The sequence below is a fragment of the Cryptotermes secundus genome, unplaced genomic scaffold, assembly GCF_002891405.2.
Source record: "Cryptotermes secundus unplaced genomic scaffold, Csec_1.0 scaffold562, whole genome shotgun sequence".
Taxonomy (NCBI): Eukaryota; Metazoa; Arthropoda; class Insecta; order Blattodea; family Kalotermitidae; genus Cryptotermes; species Cryptotermes secundus.
In genome coordinates, this window is record NW_019720170.1 from 62,202 (window position 1) to 87,171 (window position 24,970).

At 38.0% G+C, this 24,970-nt stretch overlaps 2 protein-coding genes across 4 annotated transcripts in view; both read right to left on the bottom strand.

Annotated features, from left to right (window-relative positions):
* The window catches only part of LOC111867723, a 23,923-nt gene extending 16,074 nt beyond the window's left edge, over positions 1-7,849 (bottom strand). Inside the window, exons 1-3 of one of the 3 annotated variants that reach the window (XM_023857821.2) lie at positions 7,536-7,849; positions 3,960-4,197; positions 797-1,282 (exon numbers count right to left, since the gene is read on the bottom strand). In XM_023857821.2, coding sequence (XP_023713589.1) covers positions 797-1,282; positions 3,960-4,197; positions 7,536-7,745 — 934 coding nt within the window. In that variant the 5' untranslated portion in view covers positions 7,746-7,849. Of the gene's footprint in view, positions 1-796; positions 1,283-3,959; positions 4,201-7,535 lie in introns of those variants that run through there. The other 2 variants (XM_023857811.2, XM_023857830.1) reach the window with 2 other exon arrangements.
* A 5,788-nt stretch (positions 7,850-13,637) lies between these two features.
* LOC111867735 (oxygen-dependent coproporphyrinogen-III oxidase) overlaps positions 13,638-24,970 on the bottom strand; it is a 24,208-nt gene continuing 12,875 nt past the window's right edge. The window contains exons 5-8 of the mRNA XM_023857844.2: positions 23,838-24,000; positions 17,909-18,028; positions 16,782-16,951; positions 13,638-15,061 (exon numbers count right to left, since the gene is read on the bottom strand). Of these exons, the coding sequence (XP_023713612.1) occupies positions 14,954-15,061; positions 16,782-16,951; positions 17,909-18,028; positions 23,838-24,000 (561 nt within the window). The 3' untranslated portion in view covers positions 13,638-14,953. The remainder of the gene's footprint in view (positions 15,062-16,781; positions 16,952-17,908; positions 18,029-23,837; positions 24,001-24,970) is intronic.

Genomic DNA, 24,970 nt, shown 5'->3' on the forward strand with positions numbered 1-24,970 from the left:
TAATCAATCTTCTTTCATGCCAATCGATACCTGTTTCTTTCAGGATCTGCATTAATTTGGTCCAGTTTACCCGGTCAAATGCCTTCTGCCAGTCTATGAAGCAAACACACAGTTCTTCATCTATCTCCAAAGTTCGTTCCGCTATAATTCTCATCATCCCAATTGCATCCCTGGTTCCTTTTCCTCTTCTAAATCCAAACTGATCTTCTCCAAGTACATCCTCTATTTTCCTTTCAATTCTTCTTTTAAGTATCTTTGCTATTATCTTTGCTGTATGTGCAATAAGACTTATTGTGCGATGGTCGCTGCATTTTGTAGCTTTTGTCTTTAAAGCAAATGGAAAAACTACCACATTATCACTTTTCCTGGATAGTCTCTTTCCAAAAACAGAGAAGAATTCTAACTTAAAAAAAATCATATTAAAACATTTTGCTTAAAATTCAATCATATATTGCTTAATTTTCAATATAAAAATGAGGATGAGCTTAAAAGAGTAACAATGAGTTCACAGTGTTAATAAAGATTAAAAATACATTTTAAAATAATTAGTATATTTTCCATGATGTTATATTTTTAGGCCATATTTTTTAAACTCTTAGGTAATTTTTTCTGGATTTTTGGCCAGTTTTAAAGATTTTTAGGTCATCAAAATCCTGGCCCTGTTCATGATAATATACCCACATATTCCTTTTTGAGTTATCTTGATTAATTAAATAATTTTATGTGTCAAAGAAAGATTCTGCACCATCAAGTTATGGCTTATTATTTATTATTCTTTAAATTTGGATGTACATACCTTTCATATAATAGTGAATGAATTGGAACTTTATGTCATCATCTTCGTGGCCGTCCAGACACGTAACACATTTAGCATACTGCTCTGTCCTAATGAAACACATGCAACACGCAGTCTTCAATACTTCCAGCACAGTTTCAATATCACATTTTCCCATTGCACTATTCACCTCATGAAGTCCAAATTTGAAGCTGCTCACTGCATCCTTTTTCTTACTTTTAGCAGCCAAGAACACACGTGATACCAACTCACTACTCATATTCAGAATATGAATACTTATGTTCATACACTCAGTAATTATTTCTTTTTTCGCTTTCAGTTCAATTAACATGTATATAACAATTATACAGATTTCAACCAACTGTTGGCTTTCTTCTCCACTAACTACAAGAAGATTATTTGAAACTCTCTTCATTAGATACAAAACTACATCTTGTATGTTACAAAAACTTGAACTTGGGCAGGCATCATGGGAGACTTCTAAAACTGAAATAATAGGTTTAATCCATTAATAACTTAACCTAACCTATCCTGTCTTCTCCTGGAAGGCTCTCAACATCACAATTTTCCCATCCAGGTCCACTATTGGAAGCCTTCTGCTACCAACTTTTGTGAACCTACCAACACCATCCAAATTGGCTCTGGGGGCCACCCAGCCTCATACATGCAATGGGTATTTGGGGCTGTTCCTCCAAGCATAGAGAGGCAGGGATGTGAAGCTATCCACGCATCTGCATCTAGTGCCAAGGTTAAGAATGGTGGAGCTATACCTACATTCATTCATATATCTTCATGTCATGGTGCTCAATTAATTAAGCCTGGGGATAACTTTACCTTTTTACCTTACCATCACATTACAGCAGTCTGTTCTTATATGTTTACTCTTTACATTCTTTGAAATCTTTTCTTGCAATATGCACACAGAAGTAACTGATGTCAGAAGCTTTATATTTCACCTTAAAAATTACTTTCTTTAAAATGCTGACATAGAATTATTTGTAACCAGATAGAAATGAGGTATAAAATAAAAATAATGGTAAAAGAGTTGAAGCTATTATGCCCTCAGCACTATTGGCTTTAAATCAATAGAGAATCCTCAGGTTGATGGAAATGGAGGAGGGGGGCTTAAATGACTAGAACTTAAATTGTAATAATATTTCATGCAAATTTTATATGCAATTCCTATAATAGTGTGACATGTTGCGCAACAGAGGACCCCTACCTCCCCAGCGGAACGTGGCGGTAACGTAGCACTTGCGTAATAGGCGAGTCATCACCCCACCACTCTCCCCGCGGTGACGTCACGAGCGGAGCCGAAGATAGCCGAGTCCCCGCAGCCTGGTAGCTACGCAACGTGAATCAACAGCGGTGACGTCACCAAGGGATATCGCGGTCGCTAGGCAACGCGGATAAACAGTGATGCCTACCACGTGGTTGTTTTCTCATTGACCTGCTGAGGGTTTATAAGCGAGCTACCTCCGAGTTAGTTCTCAGTTCGCAAGTTACGAGTTACAGACGCGTGTGCGACAACTAAGAAGTCCGTGAGCGGAAGACTTATTGTGTGCTTTCGATGCTTAGTGAGTGCTGTAGTACAGTTATATCTGGAGTGTGTAATTCAGGGAGACTTGTATAGCTCCCGCGCTATTAGTATGTGAAGATAAGTGAAGATTGTGTTAAGAGATTTTGTTGTAGGGTTTGTAAATTGTGGAAACCCATAATATTGTAATAAGTAACTGTAGCCGATATTTGTAGATTGTTCAATAAACAAATTAACGATCTCTACGGCGTGTTCAGTAACGAAACACGTTACAATATCTACACAATATAAAAATATAATTAACATTACTTCTGTAATCCAACTGTGTGTGGAAATCCTGGAAACATTCAAAACAAAAATCAACATCACAATTTTGCCACCAATTACCTTATCCCTCCTTTCACCATGCTTAAGCAGAAAATATATCTTCCTCATTATTCAGGCTCCCTATATTCTAACTAAATGTGTCTCAGTAAGACACAGCAGGGATGAAAGTCTGGTATTTTGTTCCTCTGTACGACCATTATATCATCATATCACGATGCCACTGAGCAGTCAGCCTGTTAGGCAGCAGATAGGGACCCATTCAGTGGTGTGCCGTGCATGGAAGCAAGGGAAGCATTGCTTCCGTAGTTAAGAACTGATAATAATAATAATAATAATAATAATAATAATAATAATAATAATAATAATAATAATAATAATAATACTGCATAAGCCATATATAAATATATTTAGATCAGCATACATTGTTCTTGCCATCCAGACACCAGCTTTAGTCCAGCTCACAGACAGGATTCCTTTTTTTCTTTTCCTGTTCCCCTTTGTCATAGTTATGGATTTATCACCAGAATAGATGAATATCAGAGTGACATCTTCGGCATTCCATCTAATTATCAATACAGTGCTACAATACATGACTCAAAAATGTTCTGAGGCTACCAGCCATGTCAGATCACAGAAATATATTTTATGCCAATAACTTTAATTTCTTGAACAAATCAGCTCACAACTCTTCCCCTACCAATAAATCGACAAACTCAATGATGCAAGTTTCCGTTACAACTGCCACAATCCAATCTTAACAATGTTTAGAAACTGGTTTAATATTACATGTAATATTAACATGTAACAGATGGCATAAGATGAAAGGTAATGTTGTCAATTTGCTTAATTAAATGCTCTCCCATGGAAACGTATGAGGGAGCGGATATATTACTCCACCATTCTCAACCTTGGCCCTAGATGGAGGTGAATGGTCAGTTTCATGCCCTGGCCACTTTAACCCTGGGGAAAGAGCCCCTGGTAGGAGGCTAGATAGGCCCCAGAGCCAGTCTTTCACTGTAGAGAAGAGAAACATCTCTTCTGCTGCTAGGAACAGAACCCCAGCCATCAAGCCCATAGCTATATCAACTAAGGTGTCCTGACTCCATCCATGAAACATATGTAACTGTCCACATTTCTGTTTCCTATGCTGGATACAGATAATGGATTTATGCAATTCAGATTTTATAGAGCAGCATGACAATTTTTAACAGCCAATAACACTATACTTAGCAGCAACACAATTAGAAGTGTAACATTAATTTAAGATTGCACAAAGTTATTAGTTAACATTTTTCATACCTCTTTTAAAACAGCTGACTGCTATCTGCATGTATGTTTCAATGTGACTTTCATCGCACTGCAGACCGTTTGGGTGACACCAGCCCCAATAAAGGGCATTATATACAATATTCAAATAGCATTTTACTGGGATTCTGTAAACCATCTGAAGGCTTTTCACTTGTTGATGAAGATCTGAGAAGCTCTGCATAAGATCATTCCATGCACTGTATGCATCATGAAGTCTCCACTTCAATGCCTGCTAAATAACACAATTTTAATTAACGTCACTCAGCTAGTGAAGAAATTTCAGCCTTTTATGTAATCATACATTCATTACCATGTTCACAGTAGTCTGCTACTTGACTATATTAGAAGCCATACTAATCAAGTCTACACCACCATAGTAATCTTTTCTCCTGATCTGCTTTAATACTGTCACACATTATCAGACATGAGACTTGGATTGATAGTTGGATTTACTGAACACTTAGGACTCGCTGCTACAAACAAAGATAACACTCACACTAATTTAACACTCTAGAAATAACTAAGTCTTCTTGCTCTGCTATTGCTTTCATGAGTTGCTGCTTGGTAGTGGATTCTAACAATGCAACTCAGGGCTGCTAACTGCCTGATCTGACTTTTGACTGACTTAACTTTTCCCACTGGTCCTCGGTATATAGCCTTAACACAGACTGCACAGAAAAAACCGCTTCCAACAGTTCTGTTGTTGAAAGTTGAACTGTTGCTGCAGAAATGTGTTTACCACACTGCTGCCTACCAATGGCTACCACTTATTAGACTATTCTGGCTTTCAGCCATCATGTCACATTGCTCCCTCCTTAAGCATTTCCACTTCTACAAGGGGATGTGCATGTGACATCTGCAATTATTTTCCTGAAGACCTCCTCCACATCGTGTAGGCCCAAATGCTTCTGTTCCTGGTCTTGACAGTGTACAACCTTCATTCCTTGTGGTTCTGTCTTGTGGTGCTGTTCTCCAAATGCCCTCTCCTTTGGGCTGCTCATCTCAAGAGGTTAACTGGTAAGGTACCAGACAGCCAATTGTTTTGACATACCGCTCCACCATACCATCTTACTGTGTGCGCAGTGGGGTGGTGCATATCTTGCACACTCCTAGGCATTGTAGCACCTCCTGTATAAGGTGGCACTCAAAGTTATGATCCTAGTCACTGTGCGGCTCTTGTGGTACCCCTAAATGGCAAAGGTTGGTCACCAGGGCTCCCACAACCAGTCTGTGACTCAGGAGAGAAGTAGTGTTCTCACTGAATTTGGTATACACCACAAAACTAATTAGGCAACTCAGAATCTGTTTAAGAGAAAATGATAGTAAGCCCATATAGGTACACATTTATCTGAAGCTTTTCCCATGCAGAACAGTGGCATCACCACCACTTTACAACCTCATTTTAAATACACTATCAGGAAGTCTTGGAATTGAATGGGGCACATCTGCTTCTGTTCTATGATCACGTTAATTTATTGGATTAAATTACAAATATGATAAAGCTTTATTAGAAACTTTAAGGCTTATGACAGTTCCAACAGGATGCTTAGTTTTTTAACTAAAATGTCCATGTTACAGAAGTGTGCATGCCACCCAGAACATCAATTTTGTAGGAGCTGCACTGCAGAAAAGCCCTGGAAAATCAACAAGGAAAGATACAGCAAAAACAGCAATAACCAGAAATGTTATCTAGCAAATCCTACAGTTAGATTTGCACATATTCTCATACAAAATTGGTATACTTCATAAACTTACTGCACATGCTCAAGAAAAAGAGACTGGAGCTCAGTGAACAGGGCACAATACTATATGATTGTTCAGTTGTTCAATTTATTTACATTCCACAAATCCAGATATAGGTAGACACCATAGGATATTGAACAAGTCAAATATAATATAAATACAATGACATATGTACAATAACAGTCTAATTGAAAAATTAATAAGATTACAAATTACATAAACATAAATTAAATGCACTTATGCATCACAATTTGAGCCTGTTAACAGGAACAATGTCAATGAGTTGATGATGTGTAGTTTCTGGATGAGACACATTTCCACCTGCATGGAGTAGTGGCTAAAAAAAAAACTGTGCTTCTGGACTACAAGAAATCCACATGCGTTCATACAAAAAGCGCATTATGCAGCCACATCAAGCCACTAGCTGTTGCATGCTGCATAACCATCTTGTGTCTCAAACTGCTGCAGCAGGTTGTCGACTAACACAGGATAGGTCCACACCCCACACAGCAAACATTATCTTTGACTTCTTTTATGACACTTTTCTGGGGCTCATATGTGATTTCTGGTCAGTATCCCGATAACTACACAAGTGGAAGAATCTGGTCACCAAACAGTCCTGCAACTTCTTTCTTTGGGAATTCATGAAATGAAACTCCCTCACCCATAACCTCTCACTGATGGAACAGAGAGCCATGATCAGTCAACTGTGTCAAAACATTATGAAGACATGTTGCTGTGTGGTCATGAACATACACATTCATCTTCTGGAAGTCATGTGGCAGAACTGCATACTGAATGTTTATTCCTTGGTGCATGCATACATGTGTTTATATGTACATTTGTACGTTATGTAATGATTACAGCATCTGAGCAAAATTTAATAAGGGATCATTACATGCACCACCATGTAATATAACAGATCCCACGTCTACTGTGACAATTATTTATTAATTCAGATATGATGAATAAGTTCTATTATCTTCTTTTACTAATACAGGCCTAACAAGTCAGGTAGTTATGTATGTTAATCAGAGTCAATAATGCTTCTGATTTTGCATATGTATATAAAGAATAGAGACTGTGTGTTTCACAAATTGTGCTTAAGACAGAACCAGAAAATATAAAATATTGTGAAAATGAGATGCACAGCATGTAAGAGAGATTACAGCATTAATGTAACAAAGAATTTAAATTGTGCATCTTTCTCCTTACAGCTCTAGAGATCAGGGAGCCAGAAATTTGCCCACCCATATGAACACAGGTAAGAAGAAAATGATAGGCTTTAATCCTTTAACATTTGTGTAAATTTATTAAATACTTAATGCTCAAAATGATTTATTTCTGATGTGACAGAATATTCAATATCTGTTGGAGTCTCTTCCAGACAAAGTAATGTTCAAGTACTTTAAGCAATCAGGAAAAGCGTAGGGCATTAAGTAGCCCTCGAGCAATTAACCTGTAAGATGTCAGTACTAAATGTGCGAGCTTTACATACAAAGGTAGGGCAGAAAAAGTATCAGATATATATTGTTATTTACTCCTGATCTTAACATTAAGTTATTAAATGTCTCCTATAAAATATCAGTCATGACATACTATCAAGACTATGGGAAAGCGAATTTCGTTAAGTGACAAACAGAGCCGTTCATTTCTGCAGCCCTACCTTGTATATAAATTTCTGTATGAAGCAAAGTGTTGTGATCACGAATCCTGCTAAGTGGCAACTAAGTTCAAGTTGCATTTCTGGTACCCTGCTTGAAACATAAGAGTGGCACAACTCTACCAATAATTACACTAAAATACATGTTACAATGTACTTACCAAACCTTTCGACACTAAAATATTGTTCTCTATTAAGCAACAGAATACACATTTATCCAGACTGCATACTTCTAATAAAGAGTGAGTTGCTTTAGCCTCCTCATATAACAGTTGCAACGTTTGTATACATTTATCGTACATTCCTTTCAAATAACAATCACCGGCCTTTGTAAGACAGTCAGATATACGACCCTGTACCAAACTTTCCATTTCAGCTTTTTCGGTCAACTGTCTCTGCTTTATTAATTTAACTCATTTAACTTAATGTTCACATGGTTCATAACAACTTCATTTACGTTTAAATCATCAGTGCCTGTGATCCGTGCCATCAGTGCTGTCAACATCGGTCACCATAGAGGTCTATTTACACATATCCCTGTCGTGTAGTTCCGTGAAATTTCCTGTTATTTACGATTTATCGTAGCCAAAGTACATGAACAGCAGTTTCAAAACTGATACGAATACGAAAGGAAAAGAAATGAAAGCAGATGTTATAGCAGTCTTATAGCCTTGCTTCAGCGGATGTCTTGATTTTTTAAATGAACTTCTGTTTTACTCAGCAATATGTTAAAACAATTTTCAGACATTCTGAAATATCCAAAAAAATTCGTCTCAACATCAGTTAGTTCCTTATACAGAGTACCGAATTCTTCATCACGTTCTCTATTCACCCATGTCTCATGTACCCACTTCCGTTTTATTACCTCACGCTCTTCCTCTTCCTCTTCATCCAGAATTATTGCAATCACTGCCAATTCAATGTCCGTAAACTTTGTCATCTCGAAAATCTCTGACTTCGAACTACTGAAACGATACTGATGGTCGCGAGTCGCGAATGTGGTGATAAGACGGCAAACGGGACAACATATCTTCTGGGACTGTAAACTGTACGAGGACCAAAGGGGCAATAATGATGGATATTCTGTCTGAGAATACCCAGTCAGTTATAGAGCTCTTAGGGCTAGAAGAAAAAAGATTTCTGCAAGGCGTCGATTACTTCATAAACATTCCTATATTTATATAAAATAGAAATTTAAGAAAAGTAAAAGACGTAATTGTTTACAATAATATATTTAAGCATCCGGTTACACTCTACACAATGTATGACACAAACTCCGTCCTAAGTGCACCAATTTATTGTAGTTCTTTTGTATTCTTTTCTTCTACACTACATGTTTCGGCCATAAATGACAATCATCAGGTGTATACTCTGAAGCTCTGAAGTAGCTGTTACACTGCACGTAGTTTAAAATTTAAAAACGCCAGCTTTCTTAATTGTACTGGCACCTTGTCCTTGGGGAGGGAATTGCAAGCAGTCGGTTCATTTTTTAAATTATGAATACATAAATTCTGGTAACTGATGTTTTTGGTTATGACTGTCTTCGCCAACTTAGCGGCCTCCGTAGTCTAGGGATAACGTCCCCACCTCAAGGTACGCGGGTTCAAACCCGGCGGAGGTCGTGGACTTTTTAAGGGCGGAAAAATTCAGGGAACAAGTCCTCCGGGAGGGACTTTAAGCCGTGGGTCCCGTGTCGTAGATTTACGGCACGTAAAGATCCTCATGTCTCTATGAGACCTCTGAGCAAAATTAGGCAAAAAGTTTCCTGCCCAAGTAGTTTCCAGTGCCTCTGGTAGATGGGGGAAGTATCAGGTACCGAGGGCCGACCTCGTTGCCCGAACGGGGCTGATAGCACACACCAGTACTGGTAGGGTATGGCGACTGGTAGAATATCAAAGGGGGACGTACAATAGACTATCAGTCGTGGTGCACAGGGAAACCCACCACCTCTAATAATAATAATAATAATAATAATAATAATAATGCAAAAAACAAAATGCAAGCAATTGGATCATTGCAGTACCAGTACTGAGATACAGCTTTGGAATTATTAACTGGCACAAAGAGTAAATACAAAAATTGGACAGGAAAACAAGAAAAATGTTAACTACCTATGGACAGCATCACCCAAGAGCAAATATAGACCGTCTGTATGTTCCTAGAAAAGAGGGAGGACGAGGCCTGATACAGATAGAGGCGGCTTACGTGGCAGAAACCACAAACCTAGCAGAATATATAGAAGGAACAGAAGATAAATTGATGAAAATTATTAGGACACACCAACGCAACACAAGTCCTTCGCCGAACACAGCCTGCAAGTACACGAAATCATTACAAAAAAAAAAAGGCAATAGCTCAGAACACAAAAGAAAAATGGGAAAAGAAGAGAATGCACGGACAATACCCACGCTGCTTAGATGACACTCTGGTGGATAAGGAACAGACCTATCGATGGTTGAAATTTGGAGGCATTAAAGGGGAAACAGAAAGCTTAATCGTGGCAGCTCAGGACCAAGCAATCAGTACAAACTATTTTAAGAGAAAAATATTTAAAGAAGAGATCGGAAGTAAGTGTTGACTGTGTAAAGAATACGAAGAAACTATAGATCATTTAACATCAGAATGTCCTGTTTTGGCAAAGAACGAATATATAGTAAGGCATGATAAAGTTTGCATGCATTTACATTACTCAATATGTAAAGAATTTGGAACTGAAGTACCAGACAACTGGTACCCACACGTGCCTAAGTCAGTATGTGAACATGAGGATATAACAGTGTTATGGAACCAAGGCGTACAAACAGACAGAGAGGTTCTGGCAAACAGGCCAGACATAATAATCAGAAACAAGCAAAAGAAAACTTGCATACTTATAGATGTATCAGTACCATCGGACAGGAATGTAGTATAAAAAGAAGCAGAGAAGAAATTAAAATATAAAAATTTAAGCATCGAAATTCAGCGAATGTGGAACATGAAATGTTTTGTGATACCAGTAATTATTGGAGCCACGGGTATGGTTATGAGAGGGTTGAGAAAATATCTGGAACTAATTCCTGGAAAGCACTCCACAGATTCACTGCAAAAAACAGGTATCCTGGGAACATCACACATACTATGGAAAGTGCTACAGTGCGAAGCTTGAAGCCTGAGTGGTGAGGTGCATCACTGGTTCAAGAAAAGGAACACCAGGAAATAAACCTGTGACAATAGATGATGATAATAATAATAATAATAATAAAAAATGATAATAATCTTTGCCAACTTAAAAATCTAAAATCTTATTAACTGTCGATTCTTTCTGATCCAATATTAAATTTAAATGAATTTGTAATTTAGAAGTGGCTTACCATATGCAACACTATTAATGGATACTGTATGTATCTGCTACAATTTGCACCATGGACAAAATATATAAATAAAGACCAGTAAAAACAAACCAGTTTATTCTGAAAATATATTTCACCTCATTTTATGTTTTACTGCACCATATGTTCATATTACATTGCACTGTCTCAGAAAAAATATATAACTAAACTGGGTATTAAATTATTAGGGCTACAACACTAGTTAGGGAAACAACTAACAATCACAAAGAAGTGGGTGTAAACAAGGCAATGGGTAGTTCAGAAAACCTGTCATGTTTAGGATACATAACAACTTTACGTGCCTGAGGAAAAGAATTCACATGCAGTCAGCTCTTCGGTGTGCTTCAGCAGTCAGTATTGTAAGAATAAATACCTATCGTACTCTAGACCAAATTTTCCCCAAAGTGCATACTATAAAACTTTGCCTGGGGCAGTAACAATCATAAAAATGTGTATGAAATTACAAACATATAACTGAATAGACACCATTAATTAATAATTATTTTCTGGAATTGTTAAATAACATTTCAAATAACTGTTATAACCTTGGATGAAGGGGTCTCATTTTTTTTATTTACTGCAAGGGAACCTTAGACTGCCAGAGTCTGGGAAACACTGCTCTAGAGATATTCCTGATCACTGAAATTCAGTGACCTTCTGTAACACCTCAAACCATCATTATTTGTTTCTTTACTATCTATTAAAGAATTCAGTGTGCATATTACTACAGGATGATCCAAACATCATGTAACCCAGCCTGCATAATTACTCTCTTAATGTAATATGGGCCAGAAGGAAGTTCTGAACAAATATTTTTAGTTTTTAAAGGTAACAGCAAATGTCAAAAGAGCCCTTCTTGTTCCTGAATGCAAGCATGTACTTTATTTATAATACATGCTGCAACTTTAGGTACCATTTGAAAAGTTATTGTCGAATCAACAGATTCAATACTGGTTTACAACTTCTTTCATGTTTGAGGGTTGCTGCTGTATGCCACTCTTTTAAGCAGTCTCACATATAAAATCAGGAGTTAAATCCTGGGGTCTTTAGGGCCACAAAATTTTGGGAATAATGTGATCACCAAAAAATTATCAAATTATTTCTTTTGAAGTATGGCATGTGGTAGCATCTTGTTTAAACTAGAAGTCACAATCTCATATTACGGCAGTGAAACGGACTAGGTTATGATATATCAGTATACGTTCTCTTTGACAGTAATCTCCAAGAAAAGGGGGGTTCACCACAATCTGACAAGACAACACTCCATACCCTAAATTCTCTAGGATGCAAGGGCTGCATGTGGAAGACGTGGATGTTCATTACTTCACATCCTAATATTTCAGCTGCTCTCATAGCTGCTATGATGAAACCATGCTTCATCACTAAAGAAAACATCCAACATGTCCACTCCATTTTCCTCAGTGATCACATGAAACCACTGACAATAATGTAAGCATTCCGCCTTGTGCAGTTCCTTCAGCTCCTGCAATATGTGAATATGATACAAATGCAGATGCAATTCTTTTGCCACCCTCTAGGGCTCAGTATGATATATGCATCTGCAAAGCAAGTCTCTTGAGAGATTTTACAGGCGACTGTGACAACCTTCTCATTTGTTAACACACAAGGCCTTTAACTGTGTTTCTTACCATGGATACTTCCACTTTCATTATAGAAATGGTCAAGCAGTCTTACAGGTCTGGTCTTATATGGGACATGAGAACTGGGATGTTTCCTAAAACTCTCCTTGAATGTGTGCATATGATAGGGATTGAAAGTTATGTTCAATTATTAACATGCACTGTGCCTGGAAAAACAACACATTGCACCTATTGTAAATAAGGAACTGGTTCTGGGTTGATCGCCTCACAACACTGCCAAAGATTTGTGAGTCACTGGGGGTGACCAGTGATGCTAACTGTTGCACACATAATTATATCCCAACAATTTTTCACTTATTACTAAACAATTAATGAAAGATCTGTGTGACTTTGAACCATCCTGTATTAACCCAAAATTTGTATTTAACTTTATACTAACAGATGTTCAAATACGTAACACCTCACAAAAAAAAAAAAGTACAAAATAAATCGTTTGTCTGTAGAAGTCATGTAATAATTATTCAAGGAGAAAATGGATATACCAGAAAGGAGGGGAAAGGGAAAGAAGATTCAGAAACATATGGAACGGAGCGTGGAAAAAGAGGAATGAATAGAAAGGGAGAAAATTATTACTTCTATATGAAACCAATGCTACATAAGAAAAACTAAAATATAAAATACAGACATTTCTGTGATGTAACTGAAAATAAAAACATAACATTTATTAGAAACCAAATGATGTCTTGCTTTGCCTTGTCCAAAGAATTATGCACGTTCCTTTTAATATGGTGTATGGTCAAGGACCACACCCATTTCACTACACTTGTATTTCTGGCACTGTAGTTTTCAATCTAATTATATGATAATAATCACACATGTGTAATCTTTTGTTAACTCCTTTCCATGAGAAGATATGGAAACTTGTAATTTCCAGAACCAACATCTGAAATCTGAAGTACAGAAAGAAACTCCACAACACATTTAGAGAGCATAAACTCATTCTATGAAGTCCTGCCATAAGACAAGCTTTTGCTTGTGAGTAACAAGAGAAAAGTGGTTTGGAACTTATTTTTACAACCTTCTGTTTCACACCAGGACAGTTATATGATCATTCTGTTTCAAGAGAAAATACGCAGAGCTTGCAAACTGCTCCAAACATCTTGGTACTCACATCCCTTCCCAGTATGAAGAACTGACCTATGACAGTGTGAAAGATGAAATTTCTGTTGAGAATCTAGTAATGTAAAAATGTTTATGTTGGTAATAGTGATCTATATTCATTTGTTTTTGTTTTGTAATATAATAAAAAGTTCTTCTCATCCAATATGGCTGTTAAGTGATATGTAAGCACGACACAAAGAAAATCAACAATTTCAAATATAGCAAACAACTCAAAGGGATGTGAGGTCATCTGGTGGTTGTGTTTCAAGAGAAACCACATTGAGTTTGCATATTGCTTCGATATCCTAGCAACCACACCCCCTCCCTGTAAGAGGATCAGACAAATGGAATTAAGAGGTAAAATTCTGAAGAGGGAGAACAGATGAAAGCGATGCAGCCATATTTGAAGAGAAATTGCACACATCCCTCCTCTGTATAAAGATGTATGGCTAAAATTACTAAAGGGCAACATTTTGAAGGCAGAGAATGGCTGACAGATCCTTATCCTGTATTTTTCTTCCAACATGAGGGGTCTGGAAGATCAGTTATGTGAAAAATTTGTAAAGTCACACTGATAAACTGAACACTTGACAGAAAAATGCTCACAAAGTGTGCATGAAACACCATGCATCCAAAGAGAACAGAGCCAATAAAATTCTATCTCGTGGTTACATCAGCTGATCGTGATCATAGTCTGACAAAGGTACAGCCCTGAAGAGAGACAATCTTGTTTAAAATATATTATTTATTGTTATATAGGTCAATGTGTAAAAAAATAGGACCATATTCCAAATTTCACTACAAAAGGGAATCAAGAAATTAGCTTGTCACTGGTATAGCTCCACACATTCTTAACCCTGCCACTACATAGTAGTGAGACTCCAGCTTCAGTCTCTGGCTGTTTTGCCACTGAGAACTAGCTCTAAGTGCCCACTAAATAAGACCCTAGGTGGGACTCCCAACCAGTCTACTATAATGATGAGAAAAACCGATGAAGATTACGGCCTTATGGGTTATGCCATCCAGTTTGATAGCTGGTTGCCAATGTTTCAGAAGAATCTGCTGATTCTGTCTTCACCTTCAAATGTTCACAAATGTTCAAATGTTGAGGCAGCAGGTTCTTTTAATACATCGGTACCTGTTTATTAAACTATACATGGTATCACATCCCATCTTGATACTTGCAGTCTTTACAACTTACAGTGTCATACGGAAAAAGTGTTGCCTTTGTCATGAATTGCATATTGGTCATCCAGCCTGCATCCTCACTCACTCACTATCTAATTACAGTCCAGCCAGAGAACACTTCACATGGTGAACAGTCTCCAAGGCTGCTCACATCCTGAGATGGCATGAATCATGATTATAAAGTTTGATAAATATTACTTCATAGAGTTCTGCATCCCATTAATAAAACCTTTAACCAATCTACTTGTCCTGCAAGCAAAATTACTTCTCAGCACCTTCAGTTCCCAACCAATCTCTTGGACTTCTCAGGACTTCCAGAAGATTCCATTCTTTTGACTGTGGATTGGGTGTGTGCATGTATTCCCATTTCTGGAATGAGTGAATGAACAAACAGATAAAACAAATGTGTGTGTGTGTGTGTGTGTGTGAACAGGTAACTACAACTGAACTACCAATATATTCTCACCATCTAATAACTACAATAGTTGAAGATTATTTTTAACATCCTAGCAGCACACAATCCCAAGCCTACTCTCTCTGCTTGTCTACATATATAAGACTAATAACCACAAAAATGTATTTCTTTTGCAGAAAAATATTCTCAGTAATTTAGTTTTCATTTTGAAGTAACATTAATGAGATGATGATGCATTAAAAAACCCACATAATATGGCGCTTTTCATTATACCCCATTACACATTGTGCCCCAAATTACATGTACTTCACTACAGCAGACCTCTGTGTATCTCAGCCTAACATTTTTTAATTGCTAGTGGGGTGGGACTAAGTGCCTTGTACTGCGACCACTTCTGGCCTATTGTACCAGCCCCAGATGATAGGTGAGGGTGATTGTGGATCAATTGGTGGAATGAAGATTGGCAGGGGGAACCGAAGTACTCGGAGAAAACCTACCCCAGCGCCACTTTGTCCACCACAAATCCAACTTGACCAGACCCGGGATCGAACCTGAGCTGCCGCGGTGGGAAGCCAGCGACTAACTGCTTGAGCTATGGCGCAGCCTCAGTCTAACATTTGTGGAAATCACTTTCCACTCTAATTTCAGACTGAATCAAGACAGTACTAAATCAAGAACAATACATATACTGAACTTGATCCTGATTAATTCAGCGTGTTTTCAAATAAACTGATATAAACGAGCTACTCTATCGGATACTTTTTATTGTCAAAAAATCATTGGGGAGTGAATGCAGCAGGACATTTCATTCATCGAATACAAATGCCTATTCATTTAATCTAATAAAAATACTTATGAATAATTATGGATATGGATTTTGTACTTTTAGAACATTTCACTGTTCAGAAACCTTTAGCAATTTTGACCATTCGATTTCATATAGCCGCTGTTATATGTTGTACCTTTAAACTTTTTTAAATATAAATAGTTCTGGTACTTCATCTGGTGTTTTTAATTTGCATTGGAAGTATCTCAGAGTACAAAGTGTCAAATGGAAGGATGGTTACTGAATAATGAATTAGAAGGGATGTGGAAAGGAAGTGGTCACAGTTTAATTTGAGGTATGATCCTGGCATTTGTTATGAGGGATGGAGGCATAACATGAAAACCCCGAGTCATAACAGGTGGTCTCCAGGGAAAAATTTTAACCTGGATCTCCACAAAACAGGAATACTGCCTGCTCAACTGCGACATTTGTCTTTGGTCAGGAAATGGACAATAAAATTAAGTATAAAATGAAGCACTGTAGGCAACTGTTGAAACGAGATAACATAACAATTCTAATAGCAACAGTAGGAAATGCTTAAGAAAAATTAACAGTGAATAAAAGAGAGTGTCCAAATTGATGCTGTTCTTCAGTTACTTCATCAAAAGGCACCCTTATTCAATGGTGTATGACAATGTTGAGATTTCAAGTAACTATTTTCATAATGAAAAGAACCAGACTATGACCTATAAGAGACCACTGGTCGAAGCATACTTATATTTTATCACTGTGTTCAAGATTCCACTACATCATGTGCCAAAATATAGGCATTTCACTGAGTATGAAACCTAAGTGTTACATTACTTACAACAATTACATGTAATACCACAAAATTTGTGATAACTTACAGCAGTAAGAGGGAGGGACATGAGAATACTCTCATACCGTGCTCCAGGAGTGTAGAGGCCAAACTTTGTGCCTCTGTCATATATTAGGTTAAACTCTACATAACGACCCCGACGGAGCAACTGCCACTGCCGTTCACTGTAACCATATGGATCATTCTTGTGTTTTTGAACTGAAAACAATTTACATGCAATTAAATTAGTGCATATGTACTTATATGGTGTTTGGGGCTTACAGAGGAGTGTAGATTCACAGTGTGGTCTTCTGGGTCATGACACCACAATCTGATAATTGGGTACCCAAGTTTCGGAGGATATGCCTATTCCTGCAAGAGATAGTACACATTTACTGCGCTACACAGTGTAAGAGACCAAAAGAGAACAAGAAGAGTAGTATATTTGTGTTTTAATTCTCAAAATTACTGTACTTTCATGTAAGTAGGATGGCCTGAAGATATAACTTATGTTCCTTGGCAATTATGGTAACCATTAATCAGAGTACACAATGTCACAAACCAGAGGAGTACAACATGAATCCCTTTACAGTGTATACAGAACAAAGATCAATACATTTTAAATCTTGGTACTAGCTTGGTCAGTATAATGATCAAGCTATGGGCTGGACAACTGATGAGTCAGTGTTCAATTCCCAGCAGAAGCAAGAGAGTCTCTCTTCTGCATAATGCTAAGACTGGCACTGGGGCCCAATAGCCTCCTTTACTATGGATACTAGGAGCTGTTTCCTTGGCGGTAAAGCAGCAAGAGCATGATGCTGACAACTCCCACCCATCTAGTGCCAAGACTAAGAATGGTGCATTTATACCTCCACTCCCCATACATCTTCATGGCATGGTGCTTCCTTAATTCAGCCCATGGATAACTTACCTTTCCGTAGGTGGACGTGACTGATCAGTTTTATGTTTTAGCTGTGGAAAAAGCCTCCAATATCTGTATGTTAGGGGGATTTAGTAGGATCCAGAACCAGTCTGAACATGATGGAAATCTTCTACTCTGTTAGAGTTGAAAACATGGTTTGGCACGCTGTAGTCATATTGCTAGTTGAGCTATCCCAGCACTTTGATGCTTCAAATAGAACAACTCAGACAGTAAGCCTGGCACAAATAACTTACCCAGTGGAATGTAGGATGGAATGACAGATTCAGCACATGTTTCTACAAACTTAAATGTTTCCTCTTTTGATGGGGTATCAAGGTCATCAAAGAAGATACCTCCAACTCCTCTTCTCTCTCCTAGAGAAAACAATTTGATTACAGCACATGACATTACATAACCATATGTTTCACCAGTGCTCCTCACATCTTGAACTACTGCAATTTAATGAACATCAACATATCACAGCTCCTCAACATCCATTAATAATTATCGTTGCAGACCACCTCCTGGTTACAACGTTGCCTCTTACAATGACATCTTCCTACTGAAACTTATGCATTAATAGAATCCTGCATGAATGTTATATATCTCATCCATCCTGAACATACAGAGTTAAAGAGCATAAGACTACATTTAAGAATCGTGTTGCATTGATGGAGTACTAAGTAGTTATTTTTAATCTTATCAATGTCACTTTTTTAAGTGTTCTGATGGTTGCATAGTTATTGCTACACTGACATATTTCATTTCATTGTTCATACAACACGTTTCAGTCTTGAACAGACATCCTCAGGTGCTTCTTACATTGTAAGTTGTTTCATTGTATCAATTCCTTATCAAGGAAAGCATCAATTAAAATTAACTGAAATCTGAGAGTTAAAAAACTATTAAAATATGTATAAAAGATTTATGTAAGATTAAATGGACAACACAACAAGGTTTCCCCCTTTGAGGACGATCATTGCTATATATTTGTCATCTGTGAGCATCCAATGTTGTTATTGTTGTCAGTGTTCTTGATAGTGGATGAAATTGTCCTTTCTAGGTTGTGATTGATGTGTTTTGATTTTAAACATATTTTAAATAATTCCTTTAACTTTTTAACTTTTAATTACTTTTCGCTGATGCTTCTCTTGACAGGAAGTTGGTTTACTGAAACAACCTACAACATTAAGATGTACCTGAAGATGGGCATGCAAGGCTGAAACATAGTGTAGGAATAACGAAACAAGTGATATATGTCAGTGGGGCAATGACCATGTAGCAATTGAAACATTTATAGAAACTGCATTCATAAGACTGAAAATAAATACTAAGTACTTCACTATCATGATGACACTCAGTAACACATCATTTAGTTCATTACATAATATTTTCCATTCTGCAGTCAATTCATTACCTATATTCTTGGGTCAAAAATAATTCCTTGGCTCGTTGTTTCTGGACATTTTACATTTCCACATGATCTTCCTTTCATGTAAGTGATTCAGTTCATATCTACACTGTGTTAAGTTCTATATTCCAAGTTCAGCCTAGTGCCGCATTTGGTTCTCATGGCACAGGCCTGGAGTCAGTCCCATGGCACTGCATGTGGGGTTGTGCTGGAAAAAGTGGCACTCAGCACATTTCTCTCCAAGTACTATACATTACTCCTAGTGATGAATCACCAAATTACCAATGCCCCATACTGCTCTCAAAGTGAGATTTACAGATTAAATGATATTAAGATGATAAATGATGAATTGAATATAAGTAAAAGAAAGAGGTCAACATGTTTTTCAAGATACTACCCCAAAATTAGCTTGGAGGCATTGATGAAGGTAATGAAAGACCCTAGTCAGTCTCTGTCCCAAATTTAATACCAGTATCTTCTGACTAAGAAGCCACTTGAGTGTGACATTTGGTGCCTGAGGAGTGTAATAAGCCTGAATTGCCAGCATGCTATCTTAACCTTGGTCAACAGCTGGGATTTTACCTCTGATTTAGCACTTTGTTGCACACAGAATAAAGCTTAGTTTAAATAACACTTGCAAGGAAACACCATTTATGATTCTTTGGAGGGGAAGTAAAGGAAAAAATATTTGGCTTCAAAGGAATACAGTACCTAATGGCTAACATTATAATAAGCAGGGCCCAGATTTTGATGACCTGAAAATATTTAAAAAATGACCGAAAAATCCAGAAAAATGACCTAAAGGAGAAAGAGAAAGAACACTTCGCTTCCATGTTATTCACATCTCAAAAAACATATGAAGAAAAATTCCCTAAAATGGCCAAAAACGACAAGAAATACCCTTAAAAGTCCAAAAAATTACCCCCAAAATGAAAAAATGACAAAAATTACCTATAAAATTTATATTTCTGTAACCAGCAGCTCATATCCGAGATTTTTATATATTTAAGAGCATCGCATAGGATACGAGGAAAAAAAGATGACATGTCATCAAAATCTGGGCCCTGATAATAAGTAACCAAATAACAGAAGAGTAAACTCTTTTACTTATTTAAGAGTTCACAATTTCTTACCTTCTGCATCTTACGTTACATAAATTCCAACAAACTATTATGAACAATAAAAAAAATTATATAATAGGGAAAATGAGAATCAATAGTCCTAGGTTTTATAAAATTATAGCGCTTCAACTTTATTATATGGCTATGAAACATGGACACTGATGAAACCAAAGGAAGTTTGAGGCCTCATAGGAGAAACTAAATGAAAGCTTATAATGGTCCAACCAAGTGTACCCACGAGATGACCAAGGTAACACTCTAGTCAAGTCAACCAAAAACTTTCCTTCCATGCTATCCAAAAGATATATGGTCAGGGGATGAACACTTCCAGTTATAAATCTGTCTGGAGGTTAAAGATGATCAGAAATACAAACAGGGTCATTGTTCTTTCATAGAAAAACATGAATAACTCCTAAGCACCTAAGCATTTTCTCTTTTGGGGAAAAGGGTACTAATCAGTCAATGAGGGGTTTATCCTAAGGGTAAGACTTAGGCCTAGAATAATTCTGTATGCTAATATTGTCGCATGTTACCTATGTAATGTTGTTGCGTTTCTCTGGTAACCTGCTTCTGAGAAACCAGTTATCACGTGTATCCTAGGTAATGTGATGAATAACTTCACGTAGGTCTCGGATTCAGTGAAATTTTATTGAACACACTCTTTTACACACTGAAGCACAATTATTATCATTATCACTTTTACTGCTTCTGTGATTCCATTCACTCGACCCAACTAACTTGGCGAATGCTAGACTTCAACTGACTGCTGTCTGGTATATTCAACCCCCTTATATAGGCCTTATGCGGACCGAATACCAGACTCCATTTCCAACAGTTCAGTTTTCCCGTCGTCATACAACGTTTCTAACAATCTGTTGTAACTGTGGAGACTCACTGTTTCTTTTATTGCTAGTAGGGTGGGACTAAGTCCCTTGTACTGCAGCCACTTCTGGTCTATTGTACCAGCCCCAGATGATAGGTGAGGGTGATTGTGGAGCAACTGGTGGAATGAAGACTGGCAGGGGAAACCGAAGTATTTGGAGAAAACCTGCCCCAGCACCACTTTGTCCACAACAAATCCCACTTGACCAGACACCGGGATCGAACCCAGGCCACTGCGGTGGGAAGCCAGCGACTAACCACTTGAGCTATGGCGCGGCCTGAGATTCACTGTTAGAATTACAATATTGCATTGCTTCCACTGTCTAGGAATGGATGCATTCCGATTGTAGCATTGTAGTGGGAACATGGGTCATTGCCTAGGAAATGACTATTTGAATATACGTACTTCAGCATGTTACAATATAAGTAATTTAAGCACCTCTTTCTCTAGACAAGGCCATTTCTGTTGCTAAACGCTAGCGATCAACACTTATACCATCCTGCTGGTAAAGCATACCAAGCACCTGTGTGATATGCTGATCATCGGGGAGATACTGACTCCAGTATTCCAGTCAAATCGTCTGGGCATAAGTGTAATATACAAGTCCATGATTTATTTTATCCGTCTTCTAGTGCATACATTCATCTATCCCCTCTTCTCACTCTCACTACATGTTTCGGCACAAATGTGCCATCTTCAGGTGCTGATCCAATCCACGACAAACTAGTTCATTGCATGCCTTGTCTATACATATTAAAATAACTAAAATATATATTTATCATATATACTGATAAATGTTAAGTGTTAAAATATTAAAATTGTACAGCATATTTCATTCTTACATCGTGTAATATACAAATTATCATAAAATTGACTGTAGACTACATTACAAGGGTAATTCCAAAAGTAAGGTCTCCTATGTTTGAAAATATAAAATAAACATTTATTTTCAATTTTGGATACATCAGTTGAATCTTGAACATGTACTCATTTCTCTACATAATTGCCATTTCGGTCGATGCATTTTTGTAGGCACAGTGGCAGTTTTTGTATGCCCATGTCATACCAGTTCACCTCCATGCTGTTCAGGAAACTTCGAACCTCAGCTTTCACCTCATCGTCGTTGTTGAAGCGCTTTCCAGACAAATGTTCTTTCAACTTTGGAAAGAGATGGTAGTCACTGGGCGCCAAGTCCGGACTATAGGGTGGATGGGTGATGATGTTCCATCCAAACTGTTGCAGTTGAGCGACGGTTTGTCGGGCAGCATGGGGGCGAGCGTTATCGTGGAGAATGCTTACGCCCTTGCTCAACATCCCTCTTCTCCGGTTCTGAATCGCCCGCCTGAGTTTTCTCAGTGTCTCACAATATCTCTCAGCGTTTATTGTGGTCCCAGTTTCCATAAAGTCAACCAACAATACCCCGTTTCGATCCCAAAACACAGTTGCCATGACTTTACCGGCAGACTGTGTTTGCTTGAATTTTCGAGGCTTAGGCGAAGAGGAATGCCGCCACTGACGTGATTGTTGTTTTGTCTCAGGTGTGAAGTGGTACGCCCAGGTTTCGTCGCCTGTGACAATTGAATTCAAGAAGTTGTCCTTTTCGTCAGCATAGCGGCGAAGAAATTCACGGGAAGAGTCAACTCTCTGCCGTTTGTGGTCTTCCGTGAGCATTCGTGGGACCCATCTTGCACACACCTTCCGATAATTCAACTTCTCTGTCAAAACCCGATAAATGGTGGTTCGGGAAACCTCAGGAACCTAAATGCAGAGATCATCGAGTGTGATGCGCCTATGCTGACGCATGACTCACTCAATCTTCGCGACTGTTTTGTCAGAAACTGATGGTCTCCTAGTTCTTTTTTCGTCGTGTATTGCAGTACGACCAGATTCAAACTCCCTACACCACTTGCGGACGTTCTTTATGTCCATGCACGACTCGCCATACACTTCCACCAACTGACGATGAATTTCAATTGGTTTAGTCCCTTTTGCATTAAAAAACCGAATAACTTCGCGGTTTTAGTAATCGGGAGCTCCATTTCTAACGGCAACCGTGCCAAGACTGAGCGTCCTAGCTACGTGCGAGCATGCTTGGTGGTATTGGGGGGAGTGGGGGAAGCAACGAATGCAACAGGGTTGCCAACAGCCGCACGAAAAATTACCCAGCGCTTTGGAGACCTTACTTTTGGAATCAGCTACATACTAACTGGTTTGAGCATGTTTTTGGGCATGCGGTAGAATAGTTGGTTGAGGCATTATGCTACAAACCGGAAGGTTGCAGGTCCAATTCCTGATGAGGTTAGTGGAATTTTCAATTTACCTAATCTTTCCAGCTGTACTATGGCCCTGGGGCCAACTCAGCCTATAACAGAAATGAGTACCAGGAATCTTTGTTGGGATAAAGTGGAGCAGGTGTGTAAGGCTGACAGCCTAACTGCCATCTGTGAGCTGATTGTCTAGGCAAAATATGGGAGCCTAGACATCTCACAACCCTGTGGGCCTCCATGGCCTATTACAGGGATAGCTTTACCTTTCTTTCAAGAGCACGTTTTAAAAATGGACTCAGACTGAATACTATACACATTCTTCTAGATTTCTAACTGACAGGGAATGAAACACAGAAGGCCTGAGAAACTTTGGAAGGCCCAATTTTAGTTCCAGAATGGAAATGGACAAATTAGCTTAATTCATGATGTTACTGGTGATGAGTTTAAATAACTAACTATACTACTTAATTATCCAGAAAATAATGTGTACAACATTTGTACCTCTGTGCTTTATGTGGAAATAATCATCACACCAAGCCTTATATTGTGAGTAATACTTCTTATTATGTTTATCACAAGCTTTCTTCAGTGTGCGGTGGAAATATTTAGAATCCTCTTCATCCAAGTAGTAGGGAGTCAGGTCTGTTCCCCCTCCAAACCACCACTGAAAAAAGAACCCAAGGTTTATTTACTGATATTGTATCAATTAATAAGGTTACCAAGTGTTGATGAGAAATACTAGGAATAGTTAAGTGGTATGTATATGATAGGAAGCAGCTGTGGGTTATTTCATCTGAGGCTGCAGGTTATCACAGCAGTGACTATTAAGATTACTGTCATCTATGATATGATGATAAGCTGTTTGGTAGATAGGCCCCTTGCCACCCCATTTAGGGTATAAGGGTACTCCATGTGGGAAGAACCAGGCAGCGATACAGGAAGAGTTTAAGGACTAGGACAAAGAATAAAAAAATGAGAGTGGTATAACAAGATCCTATTCATTTTACATGACTCTCAGTAGTTTGCTATTAGCCTTTTCCTATCCACAAGTTTGACCCTTTTTGAGGGCACAGGATTTTTCTCACTTTCATGCTACTTCCATTGTTTTGCTATTTGCTATAGTTCTTGTTCTCCCTTTCCTATATCTTTGTCATCTTGTCTTACAAGACTTATTCTTCTACTGTGAAGATGGAGGTATCAGGTTCCTCCAAAATGCTGTTACATACCTGTCAAACTATATGGTGTCACCCCTCAAGTCTAACCTTATCTTCCTGCAGCAAGAGATATAAATTCCCCATTTTTACAAGTGTTTGTAGCTATATATCAATGCAAGGAAGTCATATTTGTACTAAAATAATGTAACACTAGGCTTGCTGAACCATATGCATGCACTGCAATGTGCAGCTGATAAAAGGCAAGTTATTGTCCCAACTAACAATCAAGTTCCTTCCGTCAAATGTGACACTTTTTTAAGTTTTCCACCTCGTCACCACCTGCCTTACATGTTTCGGCTCACCACGGAGCCATCATCAGAGGCATTTATAGTAGAAAAAGAAATCACCAACACACAAAACTTCACTTTGTCCAAGATAGCCACGTTCCAGTTAATTAAAATAATTACAAATAGTTAAAAT